General features: G+C 46.5%; 1 protein-coding gene across 2 annotated transcripts; it reads right to left on the bottom strand.

Annotated features, from left to right (window-relative positions):
- Positions 1-634: 634 nt before the first annotated feature.
- On the bottom strand, positions 635-11,272 carry LOC306991199 (fish-egg lectin-like). Of its 2 annotated transcripts, none has more exons than XM_079598835.1 (8): positions 11,024-11,272; positions 3,748-3,827; positions 2,229-2,355; positions 2,072-2,131; positions 1,675-1,905; positions 1,341-1,552; positions 1,039-1,163; positions 635-933 (listed from the first exon to the last, which is right to left on the bottom strand). In XM_079598835.1, the coding sequence occupies exons 4-8, from the start codon at positions 2,127-2,129 to the stop codon at positions 789-791; spliced, it is 771 nt and encodes a 256-aa protein (XP_079454961.1). In that variant the 5' UTR covers positions 2,130-2,131; positions 2,229-2,355; positions 3,748-3,827; positions 11,024-11,272; the 3' UTR covers positions 635-788. The 2 variants fall into 2 exon arrangements, with proteins under 2 accessions (XP_079454961.1, XP_079454962.1); XM_079598836.1 differs by lacking the exon at positions 11,024-11,272 and adding an exon at positions 4,023-4,085.
- Between the last annotated feature and the right edge of the window lie 821 nt (positions 11,273-12,093).

The raw sequence follows: 12,093 nt of genomic DNA, 5'->3' as shown, positions 1-12,093 counted from the left end.
AGGCTGGAAGTCTCGGTCACTCCCAGCCATCACAGGCCAGTCTAGATACAGAAAGCGCCTCGATTCTCTTGCCGCATTCCATTAAATAGCCAAAACCTCTTTCATATGGTTAACAATGGGAATTTACATTCAGAGTTGACACCTTTTAGGGGTAGGAGACCATTTGCCTAGAGACAACCTTCCTTTGTGTGCCAGTTTCTCTAAACTTCTCAAAACCTAATTTCTTTTTGTTTAAACTATTGGAAATTAGACATTTGTACCACTCACTCTGAGACATTAAAAATTATACTAAACATAATAATCATTCACATTAAACCACACATATATTCTTGTGTGAGTGTTTAGGCGTGAGAGGGAGTGAGACTGTATGGGGGAGGTCAGATGTTAATTTCCAGCAAGGTCCTTTGTTTCATAGACCAGTCTATCTCTCCAACCAGTTTCTCCAGCCTTACACTAGTTTGAAACATCAGATCCTTCACTAATAACTTCCTACAACTTTAAAAAGTGTGACGACAACTATTATAGAAATTAGACAAAAACATGTTTTCTAATCAGACATTTTAAATAAAACATGAAAAGTTTTTTTTCCAGTTGGAGAACCACTGAACAAAATGATACACAGAAACAACACTAATAAGATGCTATCATAATGCTTTATTGATTCAAGAGAAGAGAAAAGAAGAGAAGAGAGATTAATCAAACTTTTAGATTTCTGTTAATATAGACTGATTGCTTTTAGGTTTCTGTTCATTATTGAGCTCCTCTGTTGCTGACAGACTCATGACAGACTATAAAGTACATTTACGGATGGAGCCGTCAACACAGACGACCCACAGAAATCCCAGGTCAAAGCTCACATGCTTGTGGCCATAGGGACAGGCAACCATCGAGATCCAGTCTGTGCCAGCGGGGTTGGATGATGTGACGCCAGTTCTGCAAAATTATCGTTTCTTTAATGTAGCATTTGTTTTAAATAACAGAAAATTAATAATCACTTTTGTTCATATACAATGTTTAATATGATTAAGTTTTATTCACCTTTGGTATAAGTTCCCTTGACGGTTGACACCAAAGACACTGCCATCAGTTGCTACTTCAATCATGGAGAGAAGTCCACCAATATTCACAAAGCCGGACCCGGAACAGGCATTACTAGACACACCCTGCACGAGACCCAAAGAAACACAAACCAGTCAACAAATAAAGTCACGTAAAATAGCTTGCTGCTTCTACACCAGTTTTTTATTTCTTTAGTTATGTCAGAAAATCAAACGTGTGCGTGATGTCTACTTTATTGTAAAAAACCTGTTGTATTTAAACATTTAAGATTGTGACATCACCTTCAAGATGTAGATTTGGTCAGCGCTGTTCACTCCCCAACAGCTGTACGGTCCACAGCTGTAATACTTCAGCTTTCCATTAATTGAAACCCAAGGAATAGAGCTGGATGATATTTTGTTGTTAGCATCCGTATTTAAGCAGAATATGTCATCATTCGCATTGACACCTGCAATGATCTCATCACCTCCAGCATCCACCTGTTTGAGAAAGCCTAACAGTACAATCAACAGGTTGGATGAAAGATTAATTTAAGAATAACAATAAGATAATGTCTTAAAACTAATTTTAATGAATGATTAGGCATGTATTGATTTCTGTAATTTCTCTTTTCACCTTGAATCTGCACAAAGCTACCACCCAGCAACTTGAAGATCTGGTCAGCTGCATTCACCCCGAGCTGACCAGCAGGACCAACACTGAAGTGCTTTAGAGACGTGCCAATCTTTGTGAAGACATTATCATTTAGGACAAACGCTTCATTTTGGTCGTTCACTCCAACCACTGAACCAGACCCAGCGTCTATCTGCTTCAGTCTGCCACTGATCACTGATTCACAGTTTAAAGCTGTGAAAACATGGTGCAAAATGAGTACAAATAGACACGTTCACAAATGAATTACATACTGTTATATAAAAAACAAAAAATATTTATATAGCAAAAAATATTTTTTTTAAATGGATTTTTAATATAATGTATATATTTATGTTACCAAATCACATTAGTAGCTTACCCAGAGTGGGAAGGAACTGGCAGCTGACGAGTAGCAGGATGCTCTGATAAACCTTCATTGCTGTTCATAACCAGAAGTCATTTATATAAGTTAGTTCAATATGAGTAAAGATAAAATATAATGAATATTAAAATAACATTAATTAAATGAAGACAACCTTCTCTTGATAGATCAGAATTCAGTAATCAGTGTGGATTCTCCTCTTCTGCAGTACACGTACTAAATCGGCATCCAATGTTGGCAAATGTTGTTGAGGGGTCATTTAAATAGCCGAAATATGTTTCCTGATTAGACAGGGGGAATTTGAATTGTAGATACAGGCAAATACTCTATCTATACATCAAACACTCAACTTGTTTGTGATATTTTAGAGACAAGGAAAGTCAATATAGACATTTCAACCAGTTAAAACTCCTTAGCTAGCATCGGCCCTTGGGCGGGCCGTGGGGGCGTGTCTATACTTTTATTACTTTTATTTACCTTTGTTTTATAACAAATATTCAACTGACTATCATAAACTATGCATCATTTGAACGCTAAAACACTTGGGCCGGTTTCACAAAGCTATTTTAGACCGGTCTAGTGTTAGACAAGTCTAAAATTTGCTCATAGACTAGTCTAATGCAAGTTAGACTGTTTCACAAAAATAAAGACTGACTTAATTTAGACCAAAAAAATTAGACACCTTACCCCCAGGCTAACTTCGGTCTAAGACTCTATGTTACCTTGGCAACCAGCAGTAACAATCACTTACATCACAAACAGCCAAAAGAAAAGGGAAAATGGCTCATAATTTGTGGTTTGCAGACAACGTGGAGAGCGCTGAGAAGGGAAAGGGTTTTTAGGGACCGCAGTCAGGGCCGGATTAAGAGTTCAGAGGCCCCTGGGCACAATGACTTGTAGCCTTGTGTCCCGTTCCTCTGCATTTCATGTGAAAATACGTCGCGCTGTACAGTATGTTGAGACGGAGGCGCCAGAACTGCAAACTGATAGAATGCACAATCCGATATTTCTTCAAAAGCAGATCGTGGAGACATTTTAATCGTCCACGATCAAAAATCGTGATATCGCACAGGCACAGCCCTAATCTAACATAATATTTGACGGTGCCCAGGGGCCCTTAGATGTATATATATAATAATAAGGACTCCATCGTCGGTTTCGTTTTTGTATCTTTTCTGTACGTCTTTAACGCTCAATGGTCGGAATTAACGCTGTTAACTGTCATAGCAATCATTTTCCAAACATTTCTTCTTGTTCCTACATTCTCCGCTAAATTTCCCAAGTAAAATGTCCTTGTAACTGTTATACTCCTCCAACAAACACATATTTTCTGCTGGGATAAACTGCACTAAGCGGCTGAATGCGCTTACTCGATCCGCCATGTTTTTTGTTTTGAAAAGTCTTAGTTTACCCAGAATGCATGCATTGCAGTGTAGTCCTACTTAAGATAGTCAAAGTCTTAAGTGCTTTGTGAAACGGTATGATTTAGATGTCTATCTGAAGTCTGACTATCTACTATATCTATCTCTATCTAAGTCTATCTTTGTGAAACCGGCCCAAGAATCATGTTCTGAACTTGTTTTTGCAATCAGTACATCAGAGAGGAAAGGGTTAAATTAAATCCTTAAGGACTGATCATGTTACAGTAGTGGTTTGGAAAACAGCATACTCACAGTTTCCTGTATGCTGGAAGGTGATGCCAGTTGTTCGTTCCTGTGGACTTAGTCCCATTTTACTACGAGTTTTGGCATTTCTAGGAAGCAAAGGAGTAAAAAAAAATTAGATTACCAGCAGTATCAGTATTGTCAGTATATCAGTATTTTCCATTTCTTTAGCAGAAAATGAACATCAGCTTGCCCAAAACAGTAAGCTCGGAAATAATAGCAGAGTGGATAATAGCTAATGGCATTAAACCGGGTAAACAGCTAGACTTGTATATAAGCTTTACCATAAGTAAAAACAGGCAGAGAAACGTACTCGGTTACTAACGTAACCTCGGTTCTCTCTAGAGAGAGGAACGAGTACTGCGTTGTCGTAGCAACGCATTGGGGAAAATCCTTTTCCACGAGAATACTGAAGCAAAAAATTATCCTTAATTTTGTATCTATGTAAAACGCTTTGCCACAGCATACAGACCTAGGCGAGACAGCTCGCGCGCCTATTGGCTGCTGTGCGGCAAAAGCTTAAGCCAATCGAGCGAGCCCTTGAGTGACGTCACACCCAATGAGGGCGCTTCGCGCCCTCCCGCGTCACGTCCCGCCGAAACGGGCGTGGCTTAGGGCTATATATTTCGCTCACAGGCTTATGAACTCTGATTTTTAACAGCGAAACAACCAGAGCGCATACACGGCAGGAAACGCAGTACTCGTTCCTCTCTCTAGAGAGAACCGAGGTTACGTTAGTAACCGAGTACGTTCTCTTACGAGAGATACTCTCGTACTGCGTTGTCGTAGCAACGCATTGGGGAACACCCTGTAAGACGCCGTGTGTGCAGTGATCCGACACCATAGACCCAGAGCACTGAGCTGGGGTTCATATAGTACATAATCACCTGTAGGACTCACAGAGAATCCTGAAAGAGGTGGGCTCTAACCACCATCTCTCACAAAAATGACTGCCTTAGCAGATCAGTATAGAATTGACTGCGCTTAGCAGATCAGTACAGAATACACTGCGCATAGCAGATCAGTACGGAATTAACTGCGCTTAGCAGTTTCAGCATAAAAATGGCATAATAGACGACTGAAATGTCAGTCTAACAAATACGGTTATTTAAACCGATAATATCTTGGCCTGTAAGGCGGGTACCTCGAGGTTATAAAACCTGATAAATGTAGACGGTGAGGCCCAGCCTGCCGCCATACAAATATCCTGTAAGGCAATCCCACTCGACCAAGCCCACGAAGAAGCCATACTTCTCGTGGAGTGCGCCCTAACACCCAAAGGGCACTGAATGCCTTTGGATGCGTACGCTAGAGCTATAGCGTCCACTATCCATCTGGATAGGCTCTGTTTCGAAGTGGCCAGTCCCTTGAGACGCCCACTAAACGAAACGAAAAGCTGCTCTGTCTGCCTGAAAGCAGACGAGCGCGACACGTAAGCTCTCAATGCCCTCACCGGGCAGATTAAGTTTTCGTCCATATTATCCCCGATGACCGGAAGGGCAGACAGGGTAATAACCTGCGCCCTAAAGGGTGTGTTCAGGGATTTTGGAACATAACCATGCTTAGGTTTGAGCACGACTCTGGAGTCATTAAGCCCAAATTACATGCACGACGCGCTCACTGAGAGCGCGTTTAAGTCCCCAACGCGCTTCACTGAAGCAAGAGCCAGGAGAAACACCGTCTTGAGCGACAAGTGTTTCATATCGATCTCCTGAAGAGGCTTGAAAGGAGGACCCTTCATGGCGTCCAGCACCGTGGAAAGGTCCCAAATGGGAACTGTGGGAGGTCTGGGTGGATTAAGTCTCCTAGCTCCTTTAAGGAACCGAATGACTAAATCGTTCCTTCCTATGGACTGGCCGTGTGGGGTTTCAGAAAAAGCCGCTATAGCCGCCACATATACCTTGAGTGTGGAAGGGGATCTCCCGCTATTCAACATCTCTTGTAAGAAGGACAAAACCTCTGTCACTCCGCAGTCTGGGGGTGACACGCCGCGAGACGTGCACCAGCCAGAAAAAACAGACCATTTAGACGCATAGAGCCGTCGTGTAGACGGAGCTCTAGCTTGTGTGATCGTGTTTAACACTCCCTGAGGGAGGTCAGCGGATACCCGTTGATGGCCCACACATGAAGGGACCATAGCTCCGGGCGAGGATGCCAAATCGAGCCACTCGCTTGAGAGAGTAGATCTCTCCTCAGAGGCACTGGCCACGGGGCGGTGCTGGCTAACTGCATCACAGCTGGGAACCAGGGTTGATTCGACCAGAGCGGCGCTACTAGCAGCACTGAGCATCCTTCCTCCCTGATCCTCTCCACCACCTGGGTCAGGAGGGAGACAGGGGGAAAAGCATATAGGGGGCGGCGTGGCCACTGATGAGCCAGCGCGTCCTTGCTTTTCGAGAAAAATTCTAGACAGTGAGCGTTCTCTGGGGACGCAAAGAGGTCCACTTCTGCTCTGCCGAATTTCCTCCACAACAGTTGTACTGTGTGTGGGTGTAATGACCACTCTCCTGCCGGAACGCGGTTCCTGGACAGTACGTCTGGTCCAACGTTCAGGTGCCCCGGCACGTGCGCCGCCCTTAGTGAAAGGAGGTTGCAGCGCGCCCATATCAGGAGGCGTTTGGTCAGCCTGTATAATGACAGGGACCTGAGGCCGCCCTGGCGATTTATGTATGACACCACTGACATGTTGTCTGAACGTATCAGTACATGGCAGCCCATAATCAGGGGACGAAAGCGAGTGAGCGCATTGCACACTGGTAACATCTCGAGGCAGTTTATGTGGAAGAGCTTCTCTCGCTCTGACCAAAGGCCAAACAGCGGTCTGCCCTCGAGCAGCGCTCCCCATCCTGCGTTGGATGCGTCCGTAGACACCACCCTCAGACTCGAGGAAGTCCCTAGGCTTACACCTGACAGGTACCAGTCTTCTGACCTCCATGGTTTCAAAGCTGCAACGCAAGCTTGATTGACCTTGAGGCGAAGCCGACCGGAGGCCCATGCTTTGCATGGCACCCTCCCTTTGAGCCATATCTGCAGCGGGCGCATGCGCAGCAGACCCAGCTGCAGTACCGCAGATGCTGAGGCCATCAGACCTAGCATTTTCTGAAAGCTCTTCAGAGGGAGAACAGCGCCGCAGCGAAATGAGCTGACTGTGCGCTGGATGCGCAGCGCGCGCTGTTGTGACAGCTGCGCTGTCATCGACAGCGAGTTCAGTTCCAGTCCCAGAAAAGAAATATTTTGACTGGGGGACAGCGAACTCTTTTCCCAGTTTACTGTGAGACCGAGACTCTCGAGGTGACTCAGCAGCAGGGCCCTGTGCGCCACTATCTCTGAATGAGATTGGGCTAGAACGAGCCAATCGTCCAAATAGTTCAGCACTCGAACACCCTGCAGTTTGAGGGGAGCGAGTGCTGCGTCCATGCACTTCGTAAATGTACGGGGTGCTAGAGACAAGCCGAACGGCAGGACTTTGTACTGGTATGCCTGGCCCTCGAAGGCGAATCTCAAAAATCGCCTGTGACGTGACGCAATCTGTATTTGAAAATACGCGTCTTTTAGATCTACTGACACGAACCAGTCTCCTTGGCGAACGTGCGCGAGGATTTTTCTGGTCGTTAGCATTCTGAACTGGCGTTTCACAAGCGCTCTGTTCAGTTGCCTCAGATCTAGTATGGGTCTGAGACCCCCGTCTTTCTTGGGTACCAGGAAGTATCTGCTGTAAAGCCCCCCTTCGCTCTGAGCCTGAGATAAAGGTTCGATAGCCCTTTTCCTCAGAAGTTTCTGAATTTCGGCTCGAAGTAGATGTGCTACATTCGAATCTACCGAAGTCTCGACGCGCGCCGCGTGGCGGCGAGGGCGTCTGCGAAACTGTAGCGAATAGCCTTCTTTTATGATGTTTATCACCCATTTTGAAACCCCGGGAAGCTTTTCCCATGCATCTGCACGTGTAGCTAGGGGCTGAGTGAAAAGCGCGCTCTGATCGACTCGCGATACAGCGGCTTTCGTGAGCTGCGACATTTGTAATGTCTCGCTCGCAACATCTGAGGCCGGGGCCGCGCTTATGAAAGTGGGCAGAATGTCCGCGCTCGACCCCTCGACAGCCTTCAGGCGGGAGAGGGAGGGCTGGACGGGCTCCGTAGGAACCGTGATGCTTGTGTGGGAACGCAGGCACGTTTGCCACCTTTATAGCATCGCTCGCCGGAGCGGAGCGCCTGCACGCAGGTTTCGTTTTTACAGAAACCGTGCGATGAGCAGGAGGTAGCATTAGTGGGCACTGGGTAGTGGGCACGTGTGCTACTTTTAACGCGCAATCGAACTGAGTCGATTTTATGTGCGCGGGCCCTGTGAGTGGGGCCGTGTTTGTGTGTAGGGATGTGCACATTACAGCGGGCAGATTTACTACACAAGAAACACCGTCGGCCGTGGCCGGGACACCAGAAAATGCACTCTTTAATGGATTTATCTGGGTAGCCGTGAAAACGGCTGTTGTGTGCAGGCAAGCGGCCAGTGAGACACGCCTGTTGGCTGCAATGATCGCAGGTACAGTCGCTTCGCTTGGGACTGCACGAGCGGTGAGCTTCGGTGAGGGTCCGGCTGCAGCGGGACTTGAACACCGACGCTTCCCTAGCAGTGCTAGGATGTCTTCGGGGGCTCTGGCTTCAACGCTACCTTCTGTCGCGGGCCACACGGCGCGGGGCGGCGACCAGCAGAGCGAGAGCGCGGTCTCGAGCTCTGGTTCTGGCGGCGTTGAGATGAGGAGCTGGGCGGCGGTCTCGGCTGTGAGCTCTGAGCGGGCGGTTTCGCACGGCCTGCTGCAGAGCTGGAGCGCTTCGGCAGGAAGTGCTTCATAGCCTGGGTCGCCTTCTGCACCTCCGCATACCTGTCGGTGAAGTCCTTCACCGAAGTCCCGAAGAGGCCAGCAGGGGAGAGCGGGGCGTCGAGGAACGCGGTCCGCTCTGCTTCTGGCATGTCTGAGAGCGTTAACCAGAGGTGCCTCTCAGACACGGTGATCGCCGCCATACTGCGTCCGATGGCTTGGGCTGCAGACTTCGAAGCGCGAAGAGCCAGGTCTGTAGCGCTTCTCAGGTCCGCCACGCAGATCGCCTCGGGTCCGTTCTCGTCCAGCTTGCGGAGGAGATCGGCCTGGAAGATCTGCAGCGTCGCCATGGAGTGCAGCGCTGACGCGGCCTGTCCGTTGGCGGCATAAGCGCGACGGAGCAGGGATGACGTCGTGCGGCAAGCCTTTGAAGGCAGCGCCATCTTAGCCCGCCGTCCAGCGGAGGGTGGGCATAAGTGGGCCGCGATAGGCTCTTCGACCGGCGGGAGGGAAAGGTAACCTCTGTTCTTAGCGTCGTCGACCTCGGAGAACGCTAGAGAAACAGATGACCTCTTCCTCGTAGAATACGGGGAAGTCCAAGCTCTCGCGACCTCCTCGTGAAGCTCAGGAAGGAAGGGGGCGGGCTTTGAGACAGGCGTCGACTTCTCCCCGGGCAGAAAATAGCCATCCAGCCGGTTTTTAGCGGGCTGCTCGGGCGAAACCCACTCAAGGCCAAGGCTCGCCGTGGCTTGAGTGAGAACGCGCATGAGCTCCGCCTCGATGCTCGCTCTCTTTCCTTTTGGCGTGGGGGCAGGGGGCGCGAGATCCGCAGAGCTCGCCCAATCCTCGCTGCCGGAAGCCAAAACCGAGCACGAGTCCTCGTCCCTCAGCATGGCGTCGATGTCGATGTCATCGATGTCGTCGACGGAAGCGGCGGCAATCTGCGGTCGCTGTCCGTCGGGTATCGACGCTGAGGAAGCCGGAGACAGAGTTCGCGGGCGCGCCGGCGAACTTGGGTGGCTTGCCGGAGGTTCCGGGTTCCGCTGTGCACGGCGCTTTTTACGGCGCGGCACAACAGCGGAGAACACGGGCTCCTGGAACGAGGCCAGGCGAGTCCGCAGAGTCGCCAGAGGCAGAAGTTCACAGTGATGGCAGCCGCCATCCGCAAGAGCGATAGCCGCGTGTTCCTCGCCCAGGCAGGAAGCGCAAATCACGTGGCGGTCCCCGTCGCTGAGCGTGGTCCGTTTGCACGAACCGCAAAGAGGTATCTTGAGAAAGACGCCGCTTGAGATACAACAGAGTAAAACAAGTGTGAGTCGCGCCGGCGACCTCACACACACTCAATACGTGAAAGGATATATAGGCGCCGGAACGCGCAGCTGGAAGGCGACGAAGGCGGCGGTGCCAGCAGCTTGTCGTGACTTCTCCCGCTGAGGTGCTCTCTCGACGGCGCAGCTTCTTCACTCGGATCAGCGATGAGTTGTCCTCGCTGAAGGATAAAAAATCAGAGTTCATAAGCCTGTGAGCGAAATATATAGCCCTAAGCCACGCCCGTTTCGGCGGGACGTGACGCGGGAGGGCGCGAAGCGCCCTCATTGGGTGTGACGTCACTCAAGGGCTCGCTCGATTGGCTTAAGCTTTTGCCGCACAGCAGCCAATAGGCGCGCGAGCTGTCTCGCCTAGGTCTGTATGCTGTGGCAAAGCGTTTTACATAGATACAAAATTAAGGATAATTTTTTGCTTCAGTATTCTCGTGGAAAAGGATTTTCCCCAATGCGTTGCTACGACAACGCAGTAAGAGAACATAAACAACTCTGACAGACTGCTTGTACTTGGCTATGAAAAATGACTAATCCTGTCAAGATCTAGGCGAAATTGTAGATTATTAGGCACTCCTAATTTTGGATGATTCATTTTAAGTATTTAAAGTATTTCCTTTCTAAATGTAGTAATTAATTTGCAAAGTTATATGTAATAATGATTTTGTTGTATTTTATCCTGAAGCAACAACTTTATAGTGGACAGCCAATTTTATACATTTGCAATGCAGATGCTAGTTTTGGGTTTCAGTAAAAAAAAAAAAAAAATCTTGTCACCTTTTTGGGGCTAGACAACTTAGGTTTGGCCTGCAATCTTTTGCTCAGAAGTTGTCCAAATTTAGAATCTAACAAAATACATGGCTTAGGGCTATGACAATAACAACAACATAGGCTGACCACATGTAAGCACTTATGCACGGGCCACAATAAGTATTGATGTCATGATGAGGGACAGTGTTATACAATAAAGCAGTATTAATAACAAGTTCAATGAAAAAAAAAACGTAACAGAACACAGCGAATATCTGCTCAATCCGATCTGCACTAGTTCCGATCTGATAAAAACTCACGCAGTTCAGCGATTATTTAAATTATTTATTTTCTGTGCAAAATCAATGTTTGAATTATAATACAAGTTCAGAAATGAACTTACCTGCTACTTTATGCACCGTTGGTTGCCTCCATTGATTGTAAAAAAAAATAGGTTGCCTCGTACAAAGGCCATCCACCTTTTTCTTCAATCCAATATACAGATCTGTCATCAAGTCCGTAAGAAATCATTAATATTGAAGTTTTTTATGTGTGATGTTGGAACAATGCTCCAACTTTCATTATCCGTTTCTTCTTTGTTTCCACTCGACAAGGGCGAACATTCTCCATCCGTTGGTTGGTGTCCCTGAATGCGCGTAATATTTGGCGCGGTCTTTTTATTGCGTTTGAATTTTGGCGCGCCTAATAAAGATAGGCGTTAGGCAATGACGTAACGTATTGGGGTGGAACGCATGCTAAATACATGGCCTGAAATGCAGACAGAACGTGTTTCTACATGCCTTTGGAACAGCACAGATGTGATTATATTGTGACTTTGCTGCATCAATGCAGTCTAGAGAAATGCATTTAACCCTCTGGTGTCCTTCGTTTCAGAGTCACACTTAGGACCTTCGGGACCAAATGGTCCGGGAGGGTGGGAATAATATTTATTAAAAAAAATGTAAAAAAAATTTTTTTTACTTGTTTTTTATAATATTTTTTCTTTTCTTTTTTGGTGTTTTGAGATAATTTTATGATTTGTAATTAATATTTATGCAATAATTATGACCCATTTTTTCCCATTGAATATAATATAAAAAAATTATTTATATGTAATTTTTTTTTTTTTTTTTTTTTAAGCTGTATTTCATTTTAGAGTCAAGCCTTGGCCTCATGAAAACAATTTTTTAAATTATATTGGTGCCATCTGGTGGATACACTGAGCTTTTTTTTCACGCAATAGCACATTTTTACCACTAGATGGATTTACAGCTTTCTGTAGAAAGGCTTGCGAATTCTAGTGATTTTTGCACATATTTGCCAATTTTTTTTCAGGTTGTTGATTTTAAAATATAATAACAGTTTCTCAAAGACTATTTTTTGTCTTTTTTGTTTGTTTGTTTGGTTGGTTTAATATTTATGCAATAATTATGACCCAATTTTTCCCCATTGAATATATATATAAATTTTTTA

Source organism: Phoxinus phoxinus (genome assembly GCF_949152265.1).
Source record: "Phoxinus phoxinus genome assembly, chromosome: 23".
Lineage (NCBI taxonomy): Eukaryota > Metazoa > Chordata > Actinopteri > Cypriniformes > Leuciscidae > Phoxinus > Phoxinus phoxinus.
This window is presented reverse-complemented; position numbering and strand designations above follow the sequence as displayed.

Bases quoted from the DNA above. Each gene is read 5' to 3' on its own strand.
- LOC306991199 (XM_079598835.1), bottom strand. From the start codon at position 2,129: ATGAAGGTTTATCAGAGCATCCTGCTACTCGTCAGCTGCCAGTTCCTT. The intron at 1,164-1,340 runs GTGATGTCACAA...GGTCTCGTGCAG, and splicing joins ACCAAATCTACATCTTGAAG to GGTGTGTCTAGTAATGCCTG. The intron at 934-1,038 runs GTGAATAAAACT...ATAATTTTGCAG, and splicing joins CAAGGGAACTTATACCAAAG to AACTGGCGTCACATCATCCA.